Below are 18,400 nucleotides of genomic sequence, written 5' to 3' on the forward strand. Positions count from 1 at the left end.
TTTGCCATGTGCGTGCGTGCAGGCGAGGGTGTGACTGTTTCTGTTAATGTAGCATCTGTGTCACTAACTGGCATGAGGCCTCTTCCGTTTGAGCATGTATATAAGTTGCCACTGACCAACCAGCGGGGCTGGGCGCTTTGTGTGGGTGCTTTGAAGAACTACTTTTGATGGCTCCTTGGTCTACAATAAAGTCTCTCCCATGTGCCTACGCCTTCTCATGTCTCCGTCTAATACCTGGCGACCCAGAAGCTGGATGTAGTCAAGCAGGATCAAGGAGCTGTGTGCTCCCACAGACCCTTTGCAGCTAGTGTGGCACCTGCCTTTGCCTCAGGTTGTACCTCTCATGCTAACTGCTGACTCACACAGGCAAGTGGCCCTACTCCTGTCCCCGCCATAGGAGGTACGTCTTCAGCAAGAGGCCCGCCAGCCTGGTGCCATAGGCCCCAGGGGCCAACCCGGGGTTCCAACCCTGCCCCAGCTTGTTCCCCAGGGGGGTCCAGACAGCCCAGTGAGTGTCTAGGACTACCCAGAGCTGTTCCAGGCCTCTGTGTCATGGGCGCCATGGCAAGGGGTGGGCACTGACAGGTGACAAAATGCTGTTGCTCTTTTTTTTTAAAAAAAAAAAATATTTTATTGATTTTTTTACAGAGAGGAAGGGAGAGGGATAGAGAGCTAGAAACATCGATGAGAGAGAAACATTGACCAGCTGCCTCCTGCACACCCCCTACCGGGGATGTGCCCGCAACCAATGTACATGCCCTTGACCGGAATCGAACCAGGGACCTTTCAGTCCGCAGACCGACGCTCTATCCGCTGAACCAAACCGGTTTCAGCATGCTGTTGCTCTTAATGGAAAAGTTCTGTTTTCTCTTGTTATCCTTCAGGCTCCCGAGAGGCTGACAGCTGGGGCTGAGGCTGAGAGAGGCGGACAGAGCTGGGGCTGAGGTTGAGAGAGGCGGACAGAGCTGGGGCTGAGGTTGGGAGAGGCTGACAGAGCTAGGGCTGAGGTTGAGTCCTGGGCAACTCTGAATCCTGGCAGTCACGCTTCCAGACTTTTTGTCTCCTCCTTTCCCCTTTCTGCCATAATCAAGTCTTTCCTTTCAAGCTCCCCTGGTGGTGGGGAGAAGCATCCACCAGACACACCATGTCAGGCGGAAGCCTCAGGAAGGCCTTTGGAAATGTTGGCAGCTAAACAGTGCCAGGTGTTAGACTTCAGTTCAGCAACCTCAGTACATGAGTTCTGGCTAAGAAAGAATTAAGAGCTAAGACTCAAACTACAAAAGAAAGTTTAGCACGGCCAGCGTGGCTCAGTGGTCGAGCGTTGACCCGACTCCATCCCTGGTCAAGGGCTCATGCCTGGGTTGTGGGCTCAATCCCCAGTTTGGGGCGTGCAGGAGACAGCCAATCAATGATTCTCTCTCATCATTGATGTTTCTATCTCTCCCTCTCCCTCTTCCTTCCTCTCTGAAATCAATAATTTTTTTTTTTTTTAAAAAGAGAAAGTTTATTTAGAAAGTCCCAGAGGTAGAAGAAGTGAGCCATAGAAGAAATGGGCTCAGGAGACGAGCTACAGAGCCAAAAGAGGGCCCTTGGAGCTTGGGAGGGAGGGAGCGAGAGAGAGCGAGACTTGCCTTGAGAGATGGGAGAGGCAGGAAAGGCTTGAGCATGCCCCGGAAAAGAGAGAGCACACTCTAGGTCCCCGTCTTAAGAGCTTTTATCCTTTTATCTCGGGTCCCAGGGGAGGATCCAAAAGAACATTCATCAGCTTTCCTGGTGTGCCCCCTCAGAGTGGTAGTCTCCACTGATTGGTTGGCTCCAGGGTCATTAGTCAAGACAGCTGGTCCTGAAGCCAGCCATGGCAGTCACTGATTTTGCTGCGCCGCTGGGCCTGGAGCCCAGCTGAGGCCTAGATGCCATCCCCAGGGGTTAATGCTCATGGGAGTCCTGCAGGGCTTGTGGTTTTGCCGGTTGCTAGACACCTGGGGCTCTCCTCCTCATGACCCTTCGCACGGGCCTGTGGTTCCTACTCATGCCTATCTGGTACCCACTGCAGATGGAGGCAAGCAGGAAAAGTTCAGGACTGCAGCCAGACCTGCTGAAGACGGGCGTGCATTTCCATGGAATGTGGGAAATACTGTGATTGGTTTGTCCGCCAAAGGAAAAGTATCAAATCTTCTTAGGGCAGGGTGTTTATGAGGGCGTGTGTAGGGCACGAAGTAGGCAGGCAATAACTGAAATGATGGGGAGAGTCGGTGCATTTGCTGAGATAAAGACCCCAGGAGGGGCAGGCTGGAGGAAGAAAGGGGTGAGTTCGGCTTGAGCCATGCCAAGTCTGATGTGCAGAGGCAAGGTGGCAGGTGAGCTGGGGAGCCAGGTCTGAGCTAGAGGCGAACAGATGCTCGGGGGGCGTGCTGCTGCACAAGCGGGGAGGTAAGCTGCAGAGAGAGGGTCCTCTGACCTTGCTCAGATCGTACCTGCTCTCCCCCCCCCCCGCCCCCCCCAGCTGCCCCACGATCTCCTGATAGAAGGCCCGAGTTCCGGGCCCCAACAAGCTCCCGGTGGAGAACGGTCTCTTACTCACTACTTTCCCCCAACATTTGGGAACAGGTTGCTGGCACCCAGTGACGGGCCAAAGCCGTTACAAACGGCCCAGCCACGAAGAATAAGGTCCGAATTCCCAAAGGCCGAGGGGGCCGGGCCAGGGCTGGAGCAGGTCCTCCAACGAGCGGGGCTGCCGGGCGGGGGCGGGACGTGGCGGGCGCCGCTCCCGCCGGGGAAGCCGGTGCGGCCATCTTGGTTGAGGGCTGGCGACTAAGCCCCCCCCCCGCCCCCCGGAGACCCCGGGGTGGCGTCATCTGGGCCAAGCTACGTAGGAGCCAAGTTCGTGAGGCCGCGCTGCCGCCATTTCTTAGGAAGGCGCCCGGTTCTCTGCACCTCCAGCCGCCGCCGGGTCCCCGCAGGGCCGCCCCCGGGCAGGCGGCGGGAGCGCGTGCGGCCCGCGGACCGGGGCGGCGCCGGCTGTCCCAGGGCCGGCGCTTCTCATGGCGCCGCCTCCGGCCTCGCTCCCCGCGCAGGAACCCGAGGCGGCCGCGCGCGCGGGGAGGAGCCCCCAGCTCGTGAGCTTCGCGGACGTGGCCGTGTACTTCTCCCCGGAGGAGTGGGGGTGCCTGCGGCCCGCGCAGAGGGCCCTGTACCGGGACGTGATGCGGGAGACCTACGGCCACCTGGGCGCGCTCGGTGAGGCCCTGCCGCTCGCCGGCCGCGTCCCCTCTCCCTGCGCAGCCGGGGGCCCGCACGGCGAGGGGGGCCCCGCACGGCGAGGGGGGCCCGCACGGCGAGGGGGGCCGGGGCGCGGGGGCCGGGTGGGCGGCGGCCTCCCGGCAGCGCGGCGTGCGTTCCTCTCCCCAGGGTTCCGAGGCACCAAGCCGGCCCTCATCGCCTGGGTGGAGGAAGAGGCCGAGCTGTGGGGGCCAGATGCCCGAGATCCGGAGCTGGGAGCGTGTCTGACGGAAGAGGACGCGGGTGAAGTACCGGGACGCCGTCTCGTGGGGCTCCCCCGGGCCTGACCCCTCCTGCTGCCCCTCAGTCCCTCCCGAAGCGCTTTCCCAGCGGAGGCGCAGGCAGGGCTGTGTGGCCGGCTCTCCACGCCCACGGGTGGCTCGGGCCCCTCACGTCGAGTTGGCCTGAAGCTCTGTTCTGCTCCCCATCACCCCTCCTGTTCGCCCCCATCTAGCTCCTCCGCCCTGTGCTTTAGTTTACTTTCTTGTTCTGTTCTGGAGCAGCTTCCTGTCTCTCCGCTGCGCTGTTCGCTAGTAATCCGTCCTCCGCTTGCTGCACAGCATTCCCGCCCTTCTGAACTCGGTTCGGCCGAGCTCATGTCTCTGTGCGGCGCCTGCTGCCCGCACCTCCTCACCCCCGGGTTCCAGTGAACACACCCGCTGCCTGCCCCCCAGCCGTTTCCTGGCCCCGAGGTAGAGGGTACTGTCGCTCCCTCCTCTGTTTCCTTTGCTTTGTCCTCTGCAGCTGAGGAGAGGTGTCCTCAGTTTCCCTGCCTGTCCGGAGCCGAGCCCCGGAGGCAGCTGTGGGTCCGGAAGGTGGCTGTGTGGCAGGCCTCTCATCACACGGGCTGTGGGGTTCAAGGAGCAGGATAAATAAGCCAGGGTCTGAGCTCTCCCCTTATCTCCCAGCAGATTCCAGAAACAAGGAAGAGAAAGGCCTACGAGAAGGCTCCGGGGCCCTGGAGAAGATCCTTCCTATGGACGCTCAGTCTCTGGGGCCGAAGGCTCTCAAACCCCCTTCTGCTGGTCTCCCTTACAGTTTGGAGCAGCTCTCCAAGGTGCCTCACCGGGGTCGCCCCCCACTCTTTGCCCATCCCCCTGTCCCAAGGGCAGACCATCGTCACGGTTGCTACCTGTGTGGGAAGAGTTTTGCCTGGCATTCCACTCTGGTGGAGCACCTGTACACCCACACGGGGGAGAAGCCCTTCTCTTGCCCTGACTGTGGCAAGAGCTTTGGCCAGTCCTCCTCTCTGAGAAAGCACCTCGCCATCCACCGCGGGGAGCGGCCCCACCGCTGCCCGGACTGTGGCCGGGCCTTCACGCAGCGCTCGGCCCTCACCACCCACCTGCGGGTCCACACGGGCGAGAAGCCCTACCGCTGTGCTGACTGCGGCCACCGCTTCAGCCAGAGCTCTGCCCTCTACCAGCATCAGCGGATCCATAGTGGCGAGACCCCCTTCCCTTGCCCAGACTGTGGCCGTGCTTTTGCCCATGCCTCAGACCTTCGGCGCCACGTGCGCACCCACACAGGCGAGAAGCCCTACCCGTGTCCGGACTGTGGGCGCTGCTTCCGGCAGAGCTCCGAAATGGCAGCCCACCGGCGAACCCACAGCGGGGAGCGCCCCTACCCCTGTCCTCAGTGTGGCAGGTGCTTTGGCCAGAAGTCAGCCATGGCCAAGCACCAGTGGGTCCATAGGCCTGGTGCCGGGAGACACAAGGGCCAGGGTGCCAGTGGGTTGCCTGTGCCCCTGACCCCTGGCCCTGGGGACCTGGACCCACCTGTGAGCTTCCAGCACTACCCAGAGATATTCCAGGAGTGTGGGTGATGGCCTCAAAAATGAGAAGACAAAGAGTGAAGAGCTAAACATTTCCTGAGGCCCAAGCTGGAATCAGTACTGAACCTTTGGGGGCTCCAGGGAGGTCATAGAATGCCTTGTAAGAGCTGGACCTGGGGGACGAGGGCCATCATATTTTAGGCCCTCTCCAGCTTGACAGGGGAACACCTCAGTCTCTGCTGGCCTAGACTCTAGAAGCCCCTTTGCTGAGTTAGGACTGAGGTAAGACCCCCGTTGACCTCCGCTGTGGGAAGAAAAGGCCGTTTCTCAGATGTGTAAAGAGGATTGAGGTGGAAGAGAACCTTGTTTACCCGTTTGCCTTTTCACTGCATCATGGTGGTGGGCACATCCACCCTAGACCCAACCAGGAGGGCCTCATTCACTGCACTGAATCTGGCCTGCAGCTCTTTTATTTTTTGGTCTAGTCAGAATTTTATTTTTATTTTTTTGTAATTAGCCAGTTTTTATTTATTTTATTTTTTTAATTTAATAAATCTTTATTGTTCAGATTATTATAATTGTTCCTCTTCCCCCCCCCCCCATAGCTCCCCTCCACCCGGTTCCCCCCCCCCACCGTCTGCCCTTATCCCCCCACACACTGTCCTCATCCATAGGTGTACGCTTTTTGTTCAGTCTCTTCCCACACCCCATTCCCCCCGAGAATTGTCAGTCTACTCCCTTTCTATGCCCCTGATTCTATTATATTCACCAGTTAATACTGTTCATCAGATTTTTTATTCCCTTGGTTTTTAGATTCACTTGTTGATAGATACATATTTGTTGTTCATAATTTTTATCTTTACCTTTTTCTTCTTCCTCTTGTTAAAGAGTACCTTTCAGCATTTCATATAATTCTGGTTTGGTGGTGATGAACTCCTTTAGCTTTTTCTTATCTGTGAAGCTCTTTATCTGACCTTCCATTCTGAATGATAGCTTTGCTGGGTAGAGTAATCTTGGTTGTAGGTTCTTGCTATTCATCACTTTGAATATTTCTTGCCATTCCTGTCTGGCCAGCATAGTTTCTGTTGAGAAATCAGCTGACAATCATATGGGTGCTCCCTTGTAGGTAACTGTTTTTCTCTTGCTGCTTTTAAGATTCTCTCTTTGTCTTTTGCTCTTGGCATTTTAATTATGATGTGTCTTGGTGTGGTCCTCTTGGATTCCTTTTGTTTGGGGTTCTGTGCACTTCCTGGACTTGTAAGTCTATTTCTTTCACCAGGTGGGGGAAGTTTTCTGTCATTATTTCTTCAAATAGGTTTTCAGCATCTTGCTCTCTCTCTTCTTCTGGGATCCCCATAATTCCGATATTGGTACACTTGAAGTTGTCCCAGAGGCTTCTTACACTATGTTCAACTTTTTGGATTCTTTTTTCTTTTTGCTTTTCCGGAGGAGTGTTTTTGCTTCTTTGTATTCCAAATCTTTGACTTGATTCTTGCGATCCTCTAGTCTGCTTTTAGGTCTCTGTATAATATTATTTATTTCAGTCAGTGTATGCTTAATTTCTAGTTGATCCTTTTTCATATCCTCGAGGGTCTCGTTAAATTTATCGGCCTTTTCTAGGAAACTCTTGAAAAACCTTATAACCGTTGTTTTGAATTCTATATCCAGTCGTTTGTTTTCCTCCATTTCTTTCGTTTGTGATCTTTTTCTTTGTCTCCGCATTTTAGCTGCTTCCCTGAATTGGTAGGGTAGCTTTGTGTGCTAGGTTTCCTCTATGGCCCAGTGGCTCAGCCTCCCCCGTTACCTGAGGTGGACACTCTTGGTGCACCCCTTTGTGGGCTGTGTGTGCAGTCTTGTAGTTAAGCCTTGATTGTTGTTGGTATCATTGGGGGGAGTTGACCTCCAGGCCAATTGGCTGTGAGGATCAGCAGTGTCTCCGCTGGGAGAGCTTCTGTGCTCAGCTTGGATGGGGCGGAGTCTCAGGGTGGAGCAGACAGCCTTGGTTTCCCGTCAGCCCTGCCCTATGAGGGCCCTGTGTCTCAGTGTCCCACAGCAATGGCTGCACACACTTCTGAGAGAAGGCTGCTCTCGAGTTTCGCCCGCTGCCAGACAGTCCAGTTTCTCCCCGAATGAGTCTGGTACCCAAAGTCTCACCCGGAACTGGATTTCAGTGCAGTTGGGAGGTTTGTTTCCCTCCCAAACAAGAAAGCTAGCCACGTGCTTGCTGCCCACCCTCTCCGTGCGCCGTGAGTAAGCCAGCCGCGTATTCAGCCACCCGCCCTCTCTGCGCGCACAGGTCTCCGCACCTCCACAGCCCCTCTGAGTCTGTGTCCTCTTCTCTTTCCTTCTAGTTGTAGAATTTCCACTCAGCCAGCTTTCCGGTGGTTCTGGACGATGTCTGCTCTGTCTTCCAGTTGCAGTTTTGAAATTGTGCGAGGCAGCAGTATAGGTGTTTACCTATGCCGCCATCTTGGTTTCCTGGCCTAGTCAGAATTTTAAAATGTTACAAATTATTGGTTAAGATTCACACAAAATCTGGGTTTCTGACTTCTCTTGAGAAATCCAAAGATTTGGCAACTCTACCTATGCTCCCACAAAACCACAGGTGGCAGGAGCTGGGGGCAGCTGTTCCCTTTGGATGGAGCCGGAGTCTGCTCCGGTTCGGCATGCTCGCCTCCCTCATCAGCTCCCGACCAGCATCAGCTGGCACTCATGTCCTGCCCATGTCTCTTCCAGGCAGGCTCGCTCCATCTGGTGTTTTCCACCCCTTTACATGACCTGTTGGGCTCCTGTGGTAATTGGAGTTTGCAAACATTGGTCTATAACAGCAGTCGCCAACCTTTTGGACCTCACAGACCACCAGGGGCGGGCCATCGGTTGGCAGGTGCTGGTCTATAGCATTGATGTTTCCCTGAATCAGGGATTTAGGTAGAGAGCATATATGTGAAAGGGCGCAGGAGAGAAGTAAAAGCAGGCTTTCAGATCTCGCTTGCATTGTATTTTATGGTTTACAAAGTACTATCTTTCCCATGAACTTATTTCACCCTCATAACTGCCCCGTCAGGAAGAGGCAGGCAGGACTGAATCTTTGCCCTAAACCAATGGCAATTCTGCCACAGCACTGCTCTCAGCTGACCAGCAGCTCCTGGCTTTGAAGAGTGCCCTCCAGTCATCCTTGGGCCTCCCCAGGAGAGCCAGATGGTTTAGGCCTTATCCACCCTAGACCCAACCAGGAGGGCCTCGTCACGTTTAGAAGTGGAAGAGATTTGAGCACTTGCAGTTGGGGACACTGAGATTGGGGAAGGCTAAGCACCCTGACCAAGGTCACACAGAGATGGCAGCGTTCTTGGTTTACTGTGGCCTTGATCATACCGCTCCTGAATCTCTTAAGTGTCTCAGCCAGGGGTCTGGAGGTATCTGCTCACTCCCTATGAGGGCACCCAGGCACTGACCGGGACAGGAGACAGCCCAGCCCAGCATGAGATGAGTGGCAAAATGGCCACGTAGCAGACCAAGGCAAGGGAGAAACCAACGTGAGACGAGTTCAGGGCAAACAAGCAAAGCTTGATCTTCACTCTGTGCCCACCATCATGAGCTAGGCCAGGAACACTGGGAGAAGTAGCCAGAGGGAATTGTACTCATCTATACTCCCAAGCCCTGCACACAAGCTCTCACCTTGTGACTCCATTATCCATCCATTAGCAATTCTTTTGCGGTCAGAGCCCAGCCCTGTCCAGGCGATGGAAGCAGCCAGCCCTGGGCAGACCCTGTCCTGCCTCTGGTCAGGACAAGCCTTCACTTGAGGAGGAATAGGGGTTATGTCCTCTGCTGGCCCATGTGTACTTGCCTTTACTCAGCCCCGTGTCTGCCTACCTTGGGGAGGAAGAACTGTCAATCTGGAGAAACTTCTAAAGCAAGAGAACATCTGGGGAAAGACACTGGTCAGGTGAAGGAATGAACTGACTTGATTCCAAGTCTGAGCCCACCTGAGCCTTTCTGGGAGGATTGGCTCGTGGGCCACCTTGTCATAAGTGGGACGTGGTGTGAGGAGGCACCTTAGTGGTAGGAGCTACCTTTGTACCAGCTTTTAACTCCCTAGAGAAGGCAGTGTACATCTACCTCAGGCTGCCTGGGGAAACTCGGCCTGAAACCCATTCTCACTCAGCTTGCCGATTAAAGGTGCCATAATTACTACTTTCTCTGAGTGCTTTGAAGTCTGCAGGCTTGCTTAAGGCCCAAACTCCAGACCCAGCTCTTCTGCTTCCTGCCTTCAGGACCCAACTTACCACCATTAAAAGATAATTTTTGAGTGTCATGAAATACTTAAGCCGCGGCCTCATTCCATTCTTAACTCCTCATTGCTTGGCACGGATACTTCCACCAAGGGTAGGGCTCTCTTCTGCTACTGCAGGTCTCTGAGGCTCAGAGCCCGAAACAATTTAAGCCGAGAGAGTTTCTAGGGCTTCACTGGAGAAATGCTTGTCTGTATCAGATATGAGCCCATCCATGTGGCCGTTGTGAGAGGTGAGGCTGTGGAGGGCCGCCTGGGAAGGCACATGGGCAATTTTCTTTAATTATCGTCAGCTGAACTCAGGGCGTAGGCAGAGCCGCGCCTGGGAACATGCTTCCCCAATGAGGCTGGACATGTTAATCAGTTCTGACTTCATAGCAGCCCAGGTGTTGGCAGGGGCAGGACTAGATATGTCAATCTAGGCCTTTAAAATAAATGCGCTGCGTGGCTCGGGTCGTCATCGTCATTGCAGCCTCTCCATCAGAGAGGAAGGATGGCGTCCCACCCAGCTCCCAGCTTTAACCCTTTGCACTCGCTTGCTTTTCTCTCGATTCCTTTATTCTACTCGGGATTTAATTTTTTAAATACCCCAGATTTTACAAAGCGCAGCAGTAGAATAAAAAACTGGAGTTTCTTTTCATACAAACTTATTTATTTGGATTTTTTAATATTTCAAATTATTGATACATTCAAAGAGTAATTTTAATCTCGACATCCGAGTGCAAAAGGTTAAATCTATTTCTGCGTCTTCTTTCTTTATTTCTATTATTTCTCAATCCCTGGCCGCCTCCATTTAGAACTGGTTCGTTCATCTCTCTTTCTGCGCGGGACGCGGAAAAGGGAGATCCCCGTCATGTCTGGCCCCCGCCGCATCAGGCCCCCGCATGAGGCCATGACCACATGTCCCTAGCTTGTCCAAGCCATCTAAAATAAGGGTATTGATTTGAGTTCCAAAGTCCCCTAAACTTTTTAGGAATGTTTACGTGCATCTTTTTGGGAACAGGCTGTGCAAAGCTGTGACCCAAAGAAGCTAAAGCCTGCATTAGGCCAGTATTTTTCAAAGTAATGCCTTCCTGCCGAAGAATCACAGTTTCTTTAAAACATAGCTAGCACCCTAGTTGGTTTGGCTGAGTGGACAGAGCATCAACCGTGGGTTGAAGGGTCCCAGGTTCAATTCTGGTCAAGGGCATGTACCTCGATCCCCGGCCCTGGTCTGGGCACTCGGGAGGCAACTAATCGATGTGTGTCTCTCACATTGAAATTTCTGTCTCTCCCCTGCTTTCCACTCTAAAAATCAGTGGAGAAGGAAATGCGTGTTCAAGCTTTCTGTGTGCTTAGGCGCCCGAGCTACTGAGGGTCTAAGTCCGGGCAGCCGAAGAGTGTGGTTAGCAAGATGAACAAAGATGCACAGATGAGAGCAGCGATTAACCAGAAGTTGATAGAAACCGGAGAAAGAGAACATCAGAGTTGCTGAAAGCTAAATTAATTGAATGTGGCTGGAAGGGTCAATTGAAGGCACACTGTAAAGGTAATTAAAGAAAAAGGACCAGAACACATTGCTGTTGATGACTTGGTGGCTGAAATCACACCAACAGGCAGAGCCCTGGTACCTGCCAGTGTAAAGAAGGAGCTTCCACAAAGAATAAGAACATTCCTTGCTCAGCATTCCAGCCTTTAAGGTTGAATTAGATGTGTTGTTTTGTGGTCTTATTTCTGAAAGTAAAACTTGCCATACATTAGGAATCGCTTTCCCAAAATAAAATCCTTTTTTGTATGATGGTAAAAAAAAAAAACAAAAATCAATGGAGAAATATCCTCTGGTGAGGATTAACAGCAACAACAAAATGTAGCTAGCTTCCTCAGGCCCTGTTCCCAGCTATTGAATCTGAATCTCCAGGGATGGATTTTTTTTTTTTTTTGAATGAGGTCCAGAGCTACTTTAATTAGCATTAGTGTTAGTATTCCAAAGAGTTTAAAAGTCTCCATTTACATTTTTTATTTAGCCTTAAAAGTATTTGGTAAGGTACTTTATCCATATGAAAATGAAATTATAAGTATCTAATTTAGGACTGATGGGAGCTTAGAGTACTACATGTCTACTAGATTTTTTAACCTAATAAAATTTACTATAATACAACTTAATTTATATTTTTTCTAAAAATGCTCTTTATATTTTCAATTTGGCTTTTTTAAAAAGTTAAGTTCTTTATTGTTTAAAGTATTATTCCAGGGATGGAATTTTATGCCTGCTAAACTTGGAGAACCACTGCTCTGAACGAAATGTTATTTTCTAGCTGCTCTTAGCTTTTGTAAGAGGAGGGGTTGGTCTCAGGGCCTGTGTCAAATCTTAGGTCAGGGGATGACCTAGCTAGACACAAGACCATTTCCTTTGTTCTTGCCAAAGGGGTCTGTGCTGGGCAGGTCTCTTCCTGTGTACTTCTTCTGAATTTATTTTATTTATTTATTTATTTATTTATTTATTTTTAGTGTCACATATCTGATTTAATGTTCATAAATACACTTATAAAAATTAGAGAATTTCTAATCCAGTATTCTACTTTAAAAGTAGAAATAATATTTTTTACAGGTGGTATAAAGAAATGCCTCCACTGTGATCCCTGCCATATATTGATTTTATGAATCATTCCTTATTTTATAAACAGAGGATGTGGACAGTATCAGAAAATGTAATAATAGTATGAAAAAATGTATTCTTTGAAAATGAATCAGATGACATTGTTGGGTGAAGAGGGGCTTCCTGAAGCTGGAGACCAGGATTCCTGACTAGAAAGGGCAAAGTGCCTTATTTCTGGTTCTTGTTGGGACCTCGGCAGCATTTCCTCCATGTCTGCGACCACGTAGGAGACAACAGCCCAAAGAGCCGCAGCAACATTCATCTGCTTCGATCCATGGCGGTCATGGTGTCTCCATGGGAGCGATGGAAGGAGAAATGTTTATGTAAGTCGTCAAGTAGACTGGCGCCTCTCTCGAGGCTTCATTTCCACCGCGAGGACGTGTGGCTCTCGAGGGCGCCGGCTTCCCCGCGAGTTGGCAGCGAAGCAGCTGAGGGCGCTGAGCCTCTGAAAGACGCGACACCAGCGCGGGGCGTCCTCTTCCAGGACGTGCTGAGGCCTCCCCAGGGAGGGGGCCACACTCAGGGCCATGGAGCCGCCTGGCCTGGGAGAGGAGCCTGACCCAGGCCCTTGGGGAGCTGCAGGCCCTGGTTCTGTTAATTTAGTGATTTTAAAGAGAGGGCAGGAGCACACCAGGGGATGATGATGTGGAGAAAGTGGCTGCCCACCTTGGGACACACGCAGGCTCCTCACCAGCACCCAGTGGTAGGACAAGGCCAGGGGGCTCCAACCTTGGATTAGCACCCTGGTTGGGGCAAGTGGGAACCGTCATCAGAGGCTTTCCTGTGCTTGGAGCCTCTCGCTCTGTGGGTGGCAGACGGGGGCTGGCTGCCTCTTGAAAGCCTACTGCATAGACAGGTCTGGTGCTAGAGGAGGCTGCCTGGAAGCCAGCCGGCCACTCTTCCTCTAGGCCAGTGGTCGGCAAACTGCGGCTCGCGAGCCACATGCGGCTCTTTGGCCCCTTGAGTGTGGCTCTTCCACAAAATACCACGTGCAGGCGTGTACGTACAGTGCGATTGAAACTTTGTGGCCCATGCCCAGAAGTCGGTTTTCGGCTCTCAAAAGAAATTTCAATTGTACTGTTGATATTTGGCTCTGTTGACTAATGAGTTTGCCGACCACTGGCCTAGGCACTAGTGAGAATGAATTTCCACGTGGCAATGATGGTGCCTGGGCAGCCTGAAGCCCTGGACCGACTTCTGCTCCATGTGGGCTTTAGCCTCGCTGTGAAGAGCACAGGCCATGGGCCATGTCAGACCCATGGCTGGAATCTCTGCTACTCACTCTGCAGAGCGGCTGCTCTCCTGTGTCAGTTTTCTGGTGGGTGAACAGGTCAGAAAGTCTCATGAAGGAGACTCGTCTCTCACTGGTGTGAGTGTTTTGGGGATGACCAGGGGGTATCCCAGGTCCAGCACTTCCCAATCAGTGCACTTGTAGGTGTTCATCCTAAAAGAGGTTTCAGGGCAGACAGACATTGGGACGGAGAGCGGCACGGAGCTGGAAGCTGTTGCTCTGGAGGGCAGGAAAGTATGCCCGCTTTGTTTGTAGGAAGGTATCAGTGGTTCTATTTGTAGGCCTCTATTGAGATAATTCTCTCCAGCCTTTTACCACTTGGAATTCTCCAAATTCTGTTCTCACCTCTTTTCAGGAGAATGGAAGATGCCATCTTCCTCCTCACCAGCTTCTTCCGTTCATTTATTTGGGAAGGCAAGAAACACACACCAAGCATGGCTCCTGCATCACTCACAGAGAGAGAACGTGGCTTTCCAGCTACCAAGAAGGCGACCAAACTAGTTTTCAGCAGCAAGAAACAAGAACTGGATCCTGTTGTCTTCTAGGGTCATTTTCCCCCTTGATTCAAAGCTGCACCTAGGGCAGGGTTTCTCAGGCTTCCTTTCTTTACGAGCCTCTCTCCAAGAAGGGACTGGAAAGTTCTTAGCCAACTTACAGGCCAGATGGTTCCCTCTGTCCACTTCCACTCCGAACTTTATCACTCTTCCACCCTCACCTGGAAGAAATTCCCACACGATCCTTGCCTCCCTGTGAGAAAGCCCAGGAACCGTGGACTAAGGCTCCCAGGGACGGAGTTAAACTCAGGCTTCGGGGAGGAGGGGAGAGGCAGGGTGATTGCAAAGAAAGCAGCCTCCTCTCGGAGGGCGGGTCCCCAACGGGCTCCTTCAGGAAAGCGCTGGCAGAGTGCGGGGAGACCCGGGAGGAAGGGTGTCTGTCCTCACTTCTCTAGGCTTTCATGCTTCCGAAAGATAAAACATGAAGGGAAACCGGGGGCAGGAAGAGTTCTGAAAGCAGAGGCCCAGCTCGAGGGGAGACGCCAGGCAGGTCCCGCCCACTCTTCCCGCAGGCACTTTGGTCGGACGGGGAAGGGGGGCCAGCCTGCGCACCTTCCAGCCAATCAGAAAGGTGCCTCGCGTTCCCCGGCGACCATTAACGCCGCGCAGCTGGGGTAGCGGGAGGAGGCGGGCGGTGAGAGCACGGGCTCTGCTGGCCAATCACTGAGCTCTCTGAGAGGTAGGGGCGGTGCCTCTGGAAACCCGAGGCGGAGCTGTTTCCTTGGCAACGATCCTAGCCCAGCGGGACCGGGGTAGGGAGGGTGGAAATTGGGAGCAGGGAGGAGGGAGCAGGGAGGCGTGGGGGCAGGCACGCCGGCGGGGGGTAGAGGAATTCTCGTGGGAGTGTGGGGGTGTCCCAGAGTTTCCATGAGTTCAAGGAGGGGCGGGGGCCCGCCCAGGTTTCCGAGGCGCGACCGGAGCTGACCCCGAGGCCCGAGACCGAGGGGAGCAGACACCGCCCCCGCTGGCGCCGGGAAGCGTCGCTCCTTCTCGCTGACCTTGGTCTCGCTTGTCACCTCGCCCTTGGCCACAGTCACTGACGGATGCAGAGCCCAGCAGAAGGACAGACAGACCACCGGACGGACGGAGACCTAGGACACAGGCACACAAACTGCCCCAGCCCCTCCCGCCGGCTCCAGGGTGCTTCGTCCTCGCCCACCTCAACGCCGGGGCCATCCAGCCCAGGGTTAAAGCCAACGAGTTTCCACCGCCAGCCGCTCCTAGAGAGGCCGCGGCGCTAGCCACCGGGGGAAACTGGCCGCGGACGGACACTTCCTGTGCGGGGGGAGGGGTCGGCTGCCGCAGCCCAGCCTGGGGCTGGGGGCCGGACGGCGGGGTCTCGGGCGGGGAGCCGGGCCTGGGGGCAGCAGGGCTAGTCGTGGAGTCCCCCCCGTCTCCGAGGACACAGCGCGTGGGGGCCTGTGAGGGCCCCGAAGCAAGCCGAGACCTTGTGGGTGGAGGCGGGGCCCCGGGGAGGGGAGGGGAGGGGCCCGGCCGGCCAGAGAGGCCCAGGGTCAAGACGTCCGGCCTTGGGGGCTGGGGCTGGGCAGCCGGGTCCCCTGGGCGTCGCTGAGTGGGCGGGCGGCGAGGGCCTGGGTCTCAGGGCACTCAGGCCGGGTCGCAGGATCGTTCCGCCATCGCCGCCGCCGCCGCCGCACTGGGAGCCAGCGGGGATGGAACGGGAGGCGTCGCCGTGGGGCCTCGAACCCCGGGATGTGCAAAGTCCTGACGAAGTGGGGCCCGAAGGGTCCCTCAAAGGTGAGGGAGGGAGCGCCCCTCCAAGGAGCGTGCCTGGGAGCGGGAGAGGGGGCTGTGGTCCGTGGGTGGGGAAGGGAATGGGGGATTTGGACACCTGGGACTTGGAGGAGGTGGGGGCGGGGACCGGGTGTCCTGGGTTTGCGGTGGGGAAGGTGGGAATTTCAGCACCTGCACAAGGGCCAGCGACCATGTTTGAGGAGCAGGGAGACGTTTGTGCAACTAGTTAATGGTGGGACCCAGCGACCTTCCAGGCTCCACACAATCTGGGTTTTCTGTAATTCTCTGATCCTGCAGGCAACATGCGTGAGAATGAGGAAGAGGAAATTTCTCAGCAAGAAAGCACTGGGGACTATGAGGTCGAAGAGATACCTTTTGGGCTTGAACCCCCGAGCCCTGGGTTTGAGTCACAAAGCCCAGAGTTTGAACCCCAGAGCCCCAGGTTTGAGCCTGAAAGCCCAGGTTTTGAGTCCCGAAGCCCTGGGTTTGTGCCCCCAAGCCCTGAATTTGCACCCAGAACCCCTGATTCAGATTCTCAGAGCCCTGAGTTTGAACCACAAAGCCCTGGGTATGAGCCCCAAAGCCCTGGGTATGAACCCCGGAGCCCTGGATATGAATCCCAGAGCCCTGAGTTCAAAACCCAAAGCCCTGAATTTGAAGCTCAAAGTTCCAAATTCCAGGAAGGTACAGAGATGCTTCTCAATCCCGAGGAAAAGAATCCCTTGAGCATCCCCTTGGGAGGCCATCCCTTGGACTCCTTCACACAGGGGTTTGGGGAGCAGCCCACAGCAGGCCTTCCCCTAGGGCCACCTTTTGAGATGCCCACAGGGGCCCTGCTGGCTACACCCCAGTTTGAGATGCTCCAGAATCCTCTGGGCCTGACAGGAACCCTGCGGGGTTCAGGCCGACGGGGTGGCCGGGCCAGGGGTGGACAGGGCCCTCGGCCTAACATCTGTGGCATCTGTGGGAAGAGCTTCGGCCGGGGCTCCACCCTGATCCAGCACCAGCGAATCCATACGGGCGAAAAGCCCTACAAATGTGAGGTCTGTAGCAAGGCCTTCTCTCAGAGCTCTGACCTCATCAAGCACCAGCGCACCCACACGGGGGAGCGGCCCTACAAGTGTCCCCGTTGTGGCAAGGCCTTCGCCGACAGCTCTTACCTGCTTCGCCACCAGCGCACTCACTCTGGTCAGAAGCCCTACAAGTGCCCTCACTGCGGCAAGGCCTTCGGAGACAGCTCCTACCTCCTGCGGCACCAGCGCACTCACAGCCACGAGCGGCCCTACAGCTGCCCTGAGTGCGGCAAATGCTACAGCCAGAACTCATCCCTGCGCAGTCACCAGAGGGTGCACACCGGGCAGAGGCCCTTCAGCTGTGGCATCTGCGGCAAGAGCTTCTCCCAGCGCTCGGCACTGATCCCCCATGCCCGCAGCCATGCCCGCGAGAAGCCTTTCAAGTGCCCCGAGTGCGGCAAGCGCTTCGGTCAGAGCTCCGTGCTGGCCATCCACGCCCGCACCCACCTGCCAGGCCGCACCTACAGCTGCCCAGATTGCGGGAAGACCTTCAACCGCTCCTCCACGCTGATCCAGCACCAGCGTTCCCACACAGGCGAGAGGCCCTACAGGTGTGCTGTGTGCGGCAAGGGCTTCTGCCGCTCCTCCACGCTGCTGCAGCACCACCGCGTCCACAGCGGGGAGCGGCCCTACAAGTGCGATGACTGTGGAAAGGCCTTCTCGCAGAGCTCCGACCTCATCCGCCACCAGCGAACCCACGCCGCTGGCCGTCGCTGACCTGGGGCCCTGTCGGGCGGGGCTGTGGTGGGCAGACGAGGAGGGGACGGAGCTGGAGAAGCCTTTAGAATAGTGGGAAAGCTGGAGGAGTGGAGGATTCTAGGAGGAGAGGGGGCTAGGGAGGAGACAATTATATGCCCTGGAGATTTATGGGAAATGGGTAATGAGGGGTTGGAGGTAGGCCAAACAGGCAGCAGGAGGCTCTGGAAGAATCCAGAAAGAGGTCAACGGAGAGCTGGCCTCAGCAGCAGCATGCCCCTTCGTGTCCGCCTGCTTGGCAAAGTGCTAGATGGGGGAGGGAGAGGGGGGGTTACTTAATTAGAGTGGGGTAGCTTAGTTCCGTAGCTACTGAGACCCTTGTTGAGTCAGGAAGGGGTGAGGGGAGGTGGGATGGGGAGTGAAGCCCAGAGTGGGGCCCGGGCCTCTGAGTGCAAACCCCAGTCTCCCTTGTCTTCCTCAGGCTTTGGAGCCCCTGAATTTGAGTTCAATAAAAACCTCTATGTGGTTAAAGAGATTTGTCCTTAAAAATGTGTGCGCGGACAGTGCCCCGGGCAGTGGGAGGCACCAGGTCATGCTGTGAAGAGCCGGTGAAGCCAGAGGGCCGTGTCTGGGAAGTGTGTTACAGTCAGGGTTTCACTGCTCTTAGAGGCTCAGGAGAAGTGCCTTGCCCGTATCTGCCCAAGTCATCTTCCATGCTTTGAATGCTGCACAGACAGAGGGGGCCTGTTGTGGGTTTGAGAAAGCCTCACACTTGGTGGCTGTCCCTCTTCCCAAACAGGGAGCGTCTGCCCTTGGGCCAGAAACAGACCCTGCTTCTCATATCTGGGCATGGAGCCTGGGCACCATTTCTCCCCAGCTGTGCCGCTCTCCCACCCCCACTCCCACACCCCACACCCCACACCCCACCAGCTGCCACCTCTAGCCACCACTCTGTGCAGATCCTGACTCTGACCAGAACTTCAAGTTTCAACCCCATCCATAGGGGTCTTTGTATTGGACCCAGTACGAGGATTGGATGTCAGCTTTTAAGA

The 18,400-nt window shown here is 54.9% G+C and overlaps 2 protein-coding genes and 1 pseudogene across 4 annotated transcripts; all 3 read left to right on the forward strand.

Annotated features, from left to right (window-relative positions):
* The first annotated feature begins 2,832 nt into the window (after window positions 1-2,832).
* On the forward strand, window positions 2,833-5,625 carry ZNF764 (zinc finger protein 764). 2 transcript variants are annotated; one of them, XM_079780893.1, is made up of 3 exons: window positions 2,836-3,237; window positions 3,409-3,522; window positions 4,191-5,625. In XM_079780893.1, the coding sequence occupies exons 1-3, from the start codon at window positions 3,042-3,044 to the stop codon at window positions 5,102-5,104; spliced, it is 1,224 nt and encodes a 407-aa protein (XP_079637019.1). In that variant the 5' UTR covers window positions 2,836-3,041; the 3' UTR covers window positions 5,105-5,625. The 2 variants fall into 2 exon arrangements, with proteins under 2 accessions (XP_079637018.1, XP_079637019.1); XM_079780892.1 differs by having other exon boundaries at window positions 2,833-3,522.
* Window positions 5,626-10,032: 4,407 nt separating this feature from the next.
* Window positions 10,033-11,250, forward strand: LOC307116508 (transcription and mRNA export factor ENY2-like; annotated as a pseudogene). Its single transcript has one exon. The product of its transcript is annotated as a transcription and mRNA export factor ENY2-like (transcript).
* Window positions 11,251-14,620: 3,370 nt separating this feature from the next.
* On the forward strand, window positions 14,621-17,659 carry ZNF768 (zinc finger protein 768). The gene is made up of 2 exons (XM_079760944.1): window positions 14,621-15,582; window positions 15,877-17,659. Exons 1-2 carry the CDS (start codon window positions 15,498-15,500, stop codon window positions 17,367-17,369), a joined length of 1,578 nt encoding a protein of 525 aa, XP_079617070.1. The 5' UTR covers window positions 14,621-15,497; the 3' UTR covers window positions 17,370-17,659.
* The last annotated feature ends 741 nt before the right edge of the window (window positions 17,660-18,400 follow it).

The sequence above is a fragment of the Cnephaeus nilssonii genome (genome assembly GCF_951640355.1).
Source record: "Cnephaeus nilssonii genome assembly, chromosome: 2".
Classification (NCBI taxonomy): Eukaryota; Metazoa; Chordata; class Mammalia; order Chiroptera; family Vespertilionidae; genus Cnephaeus; species Cnephaeus nilssonii.

Coding starts and splice junctions, on each gene's coding strand:
- ZNF764 (XM_079780892.1), top strand. CDS start 3,042: ATGGCGCCGCCTCCGGCCTCGCTCCCCGCGCAGGAACCCGAGGCGGCC. Junction 3,523..4,190: donor TCTGACGGAAGAGGACGCGG/GTGAAGTACCGG, acceptor ATCTCCCAGCAG/ATTCCAGAAACAAGGAAGAG.
- ZNF768 (XM_079760944.1), top strand. CDS start 15,498: ATGGAACGGGAGGCGTCGCCGTGGGGCCTCGAACCCCGGGATGTGCAA. Junction 15,583..15,876: donor GCCCGAAGGGTCCCTCAAAG/GTGAGGGAGGGA, acceptor CTGATCCTGCAG/GCAACATGCGTGAGAATGAG.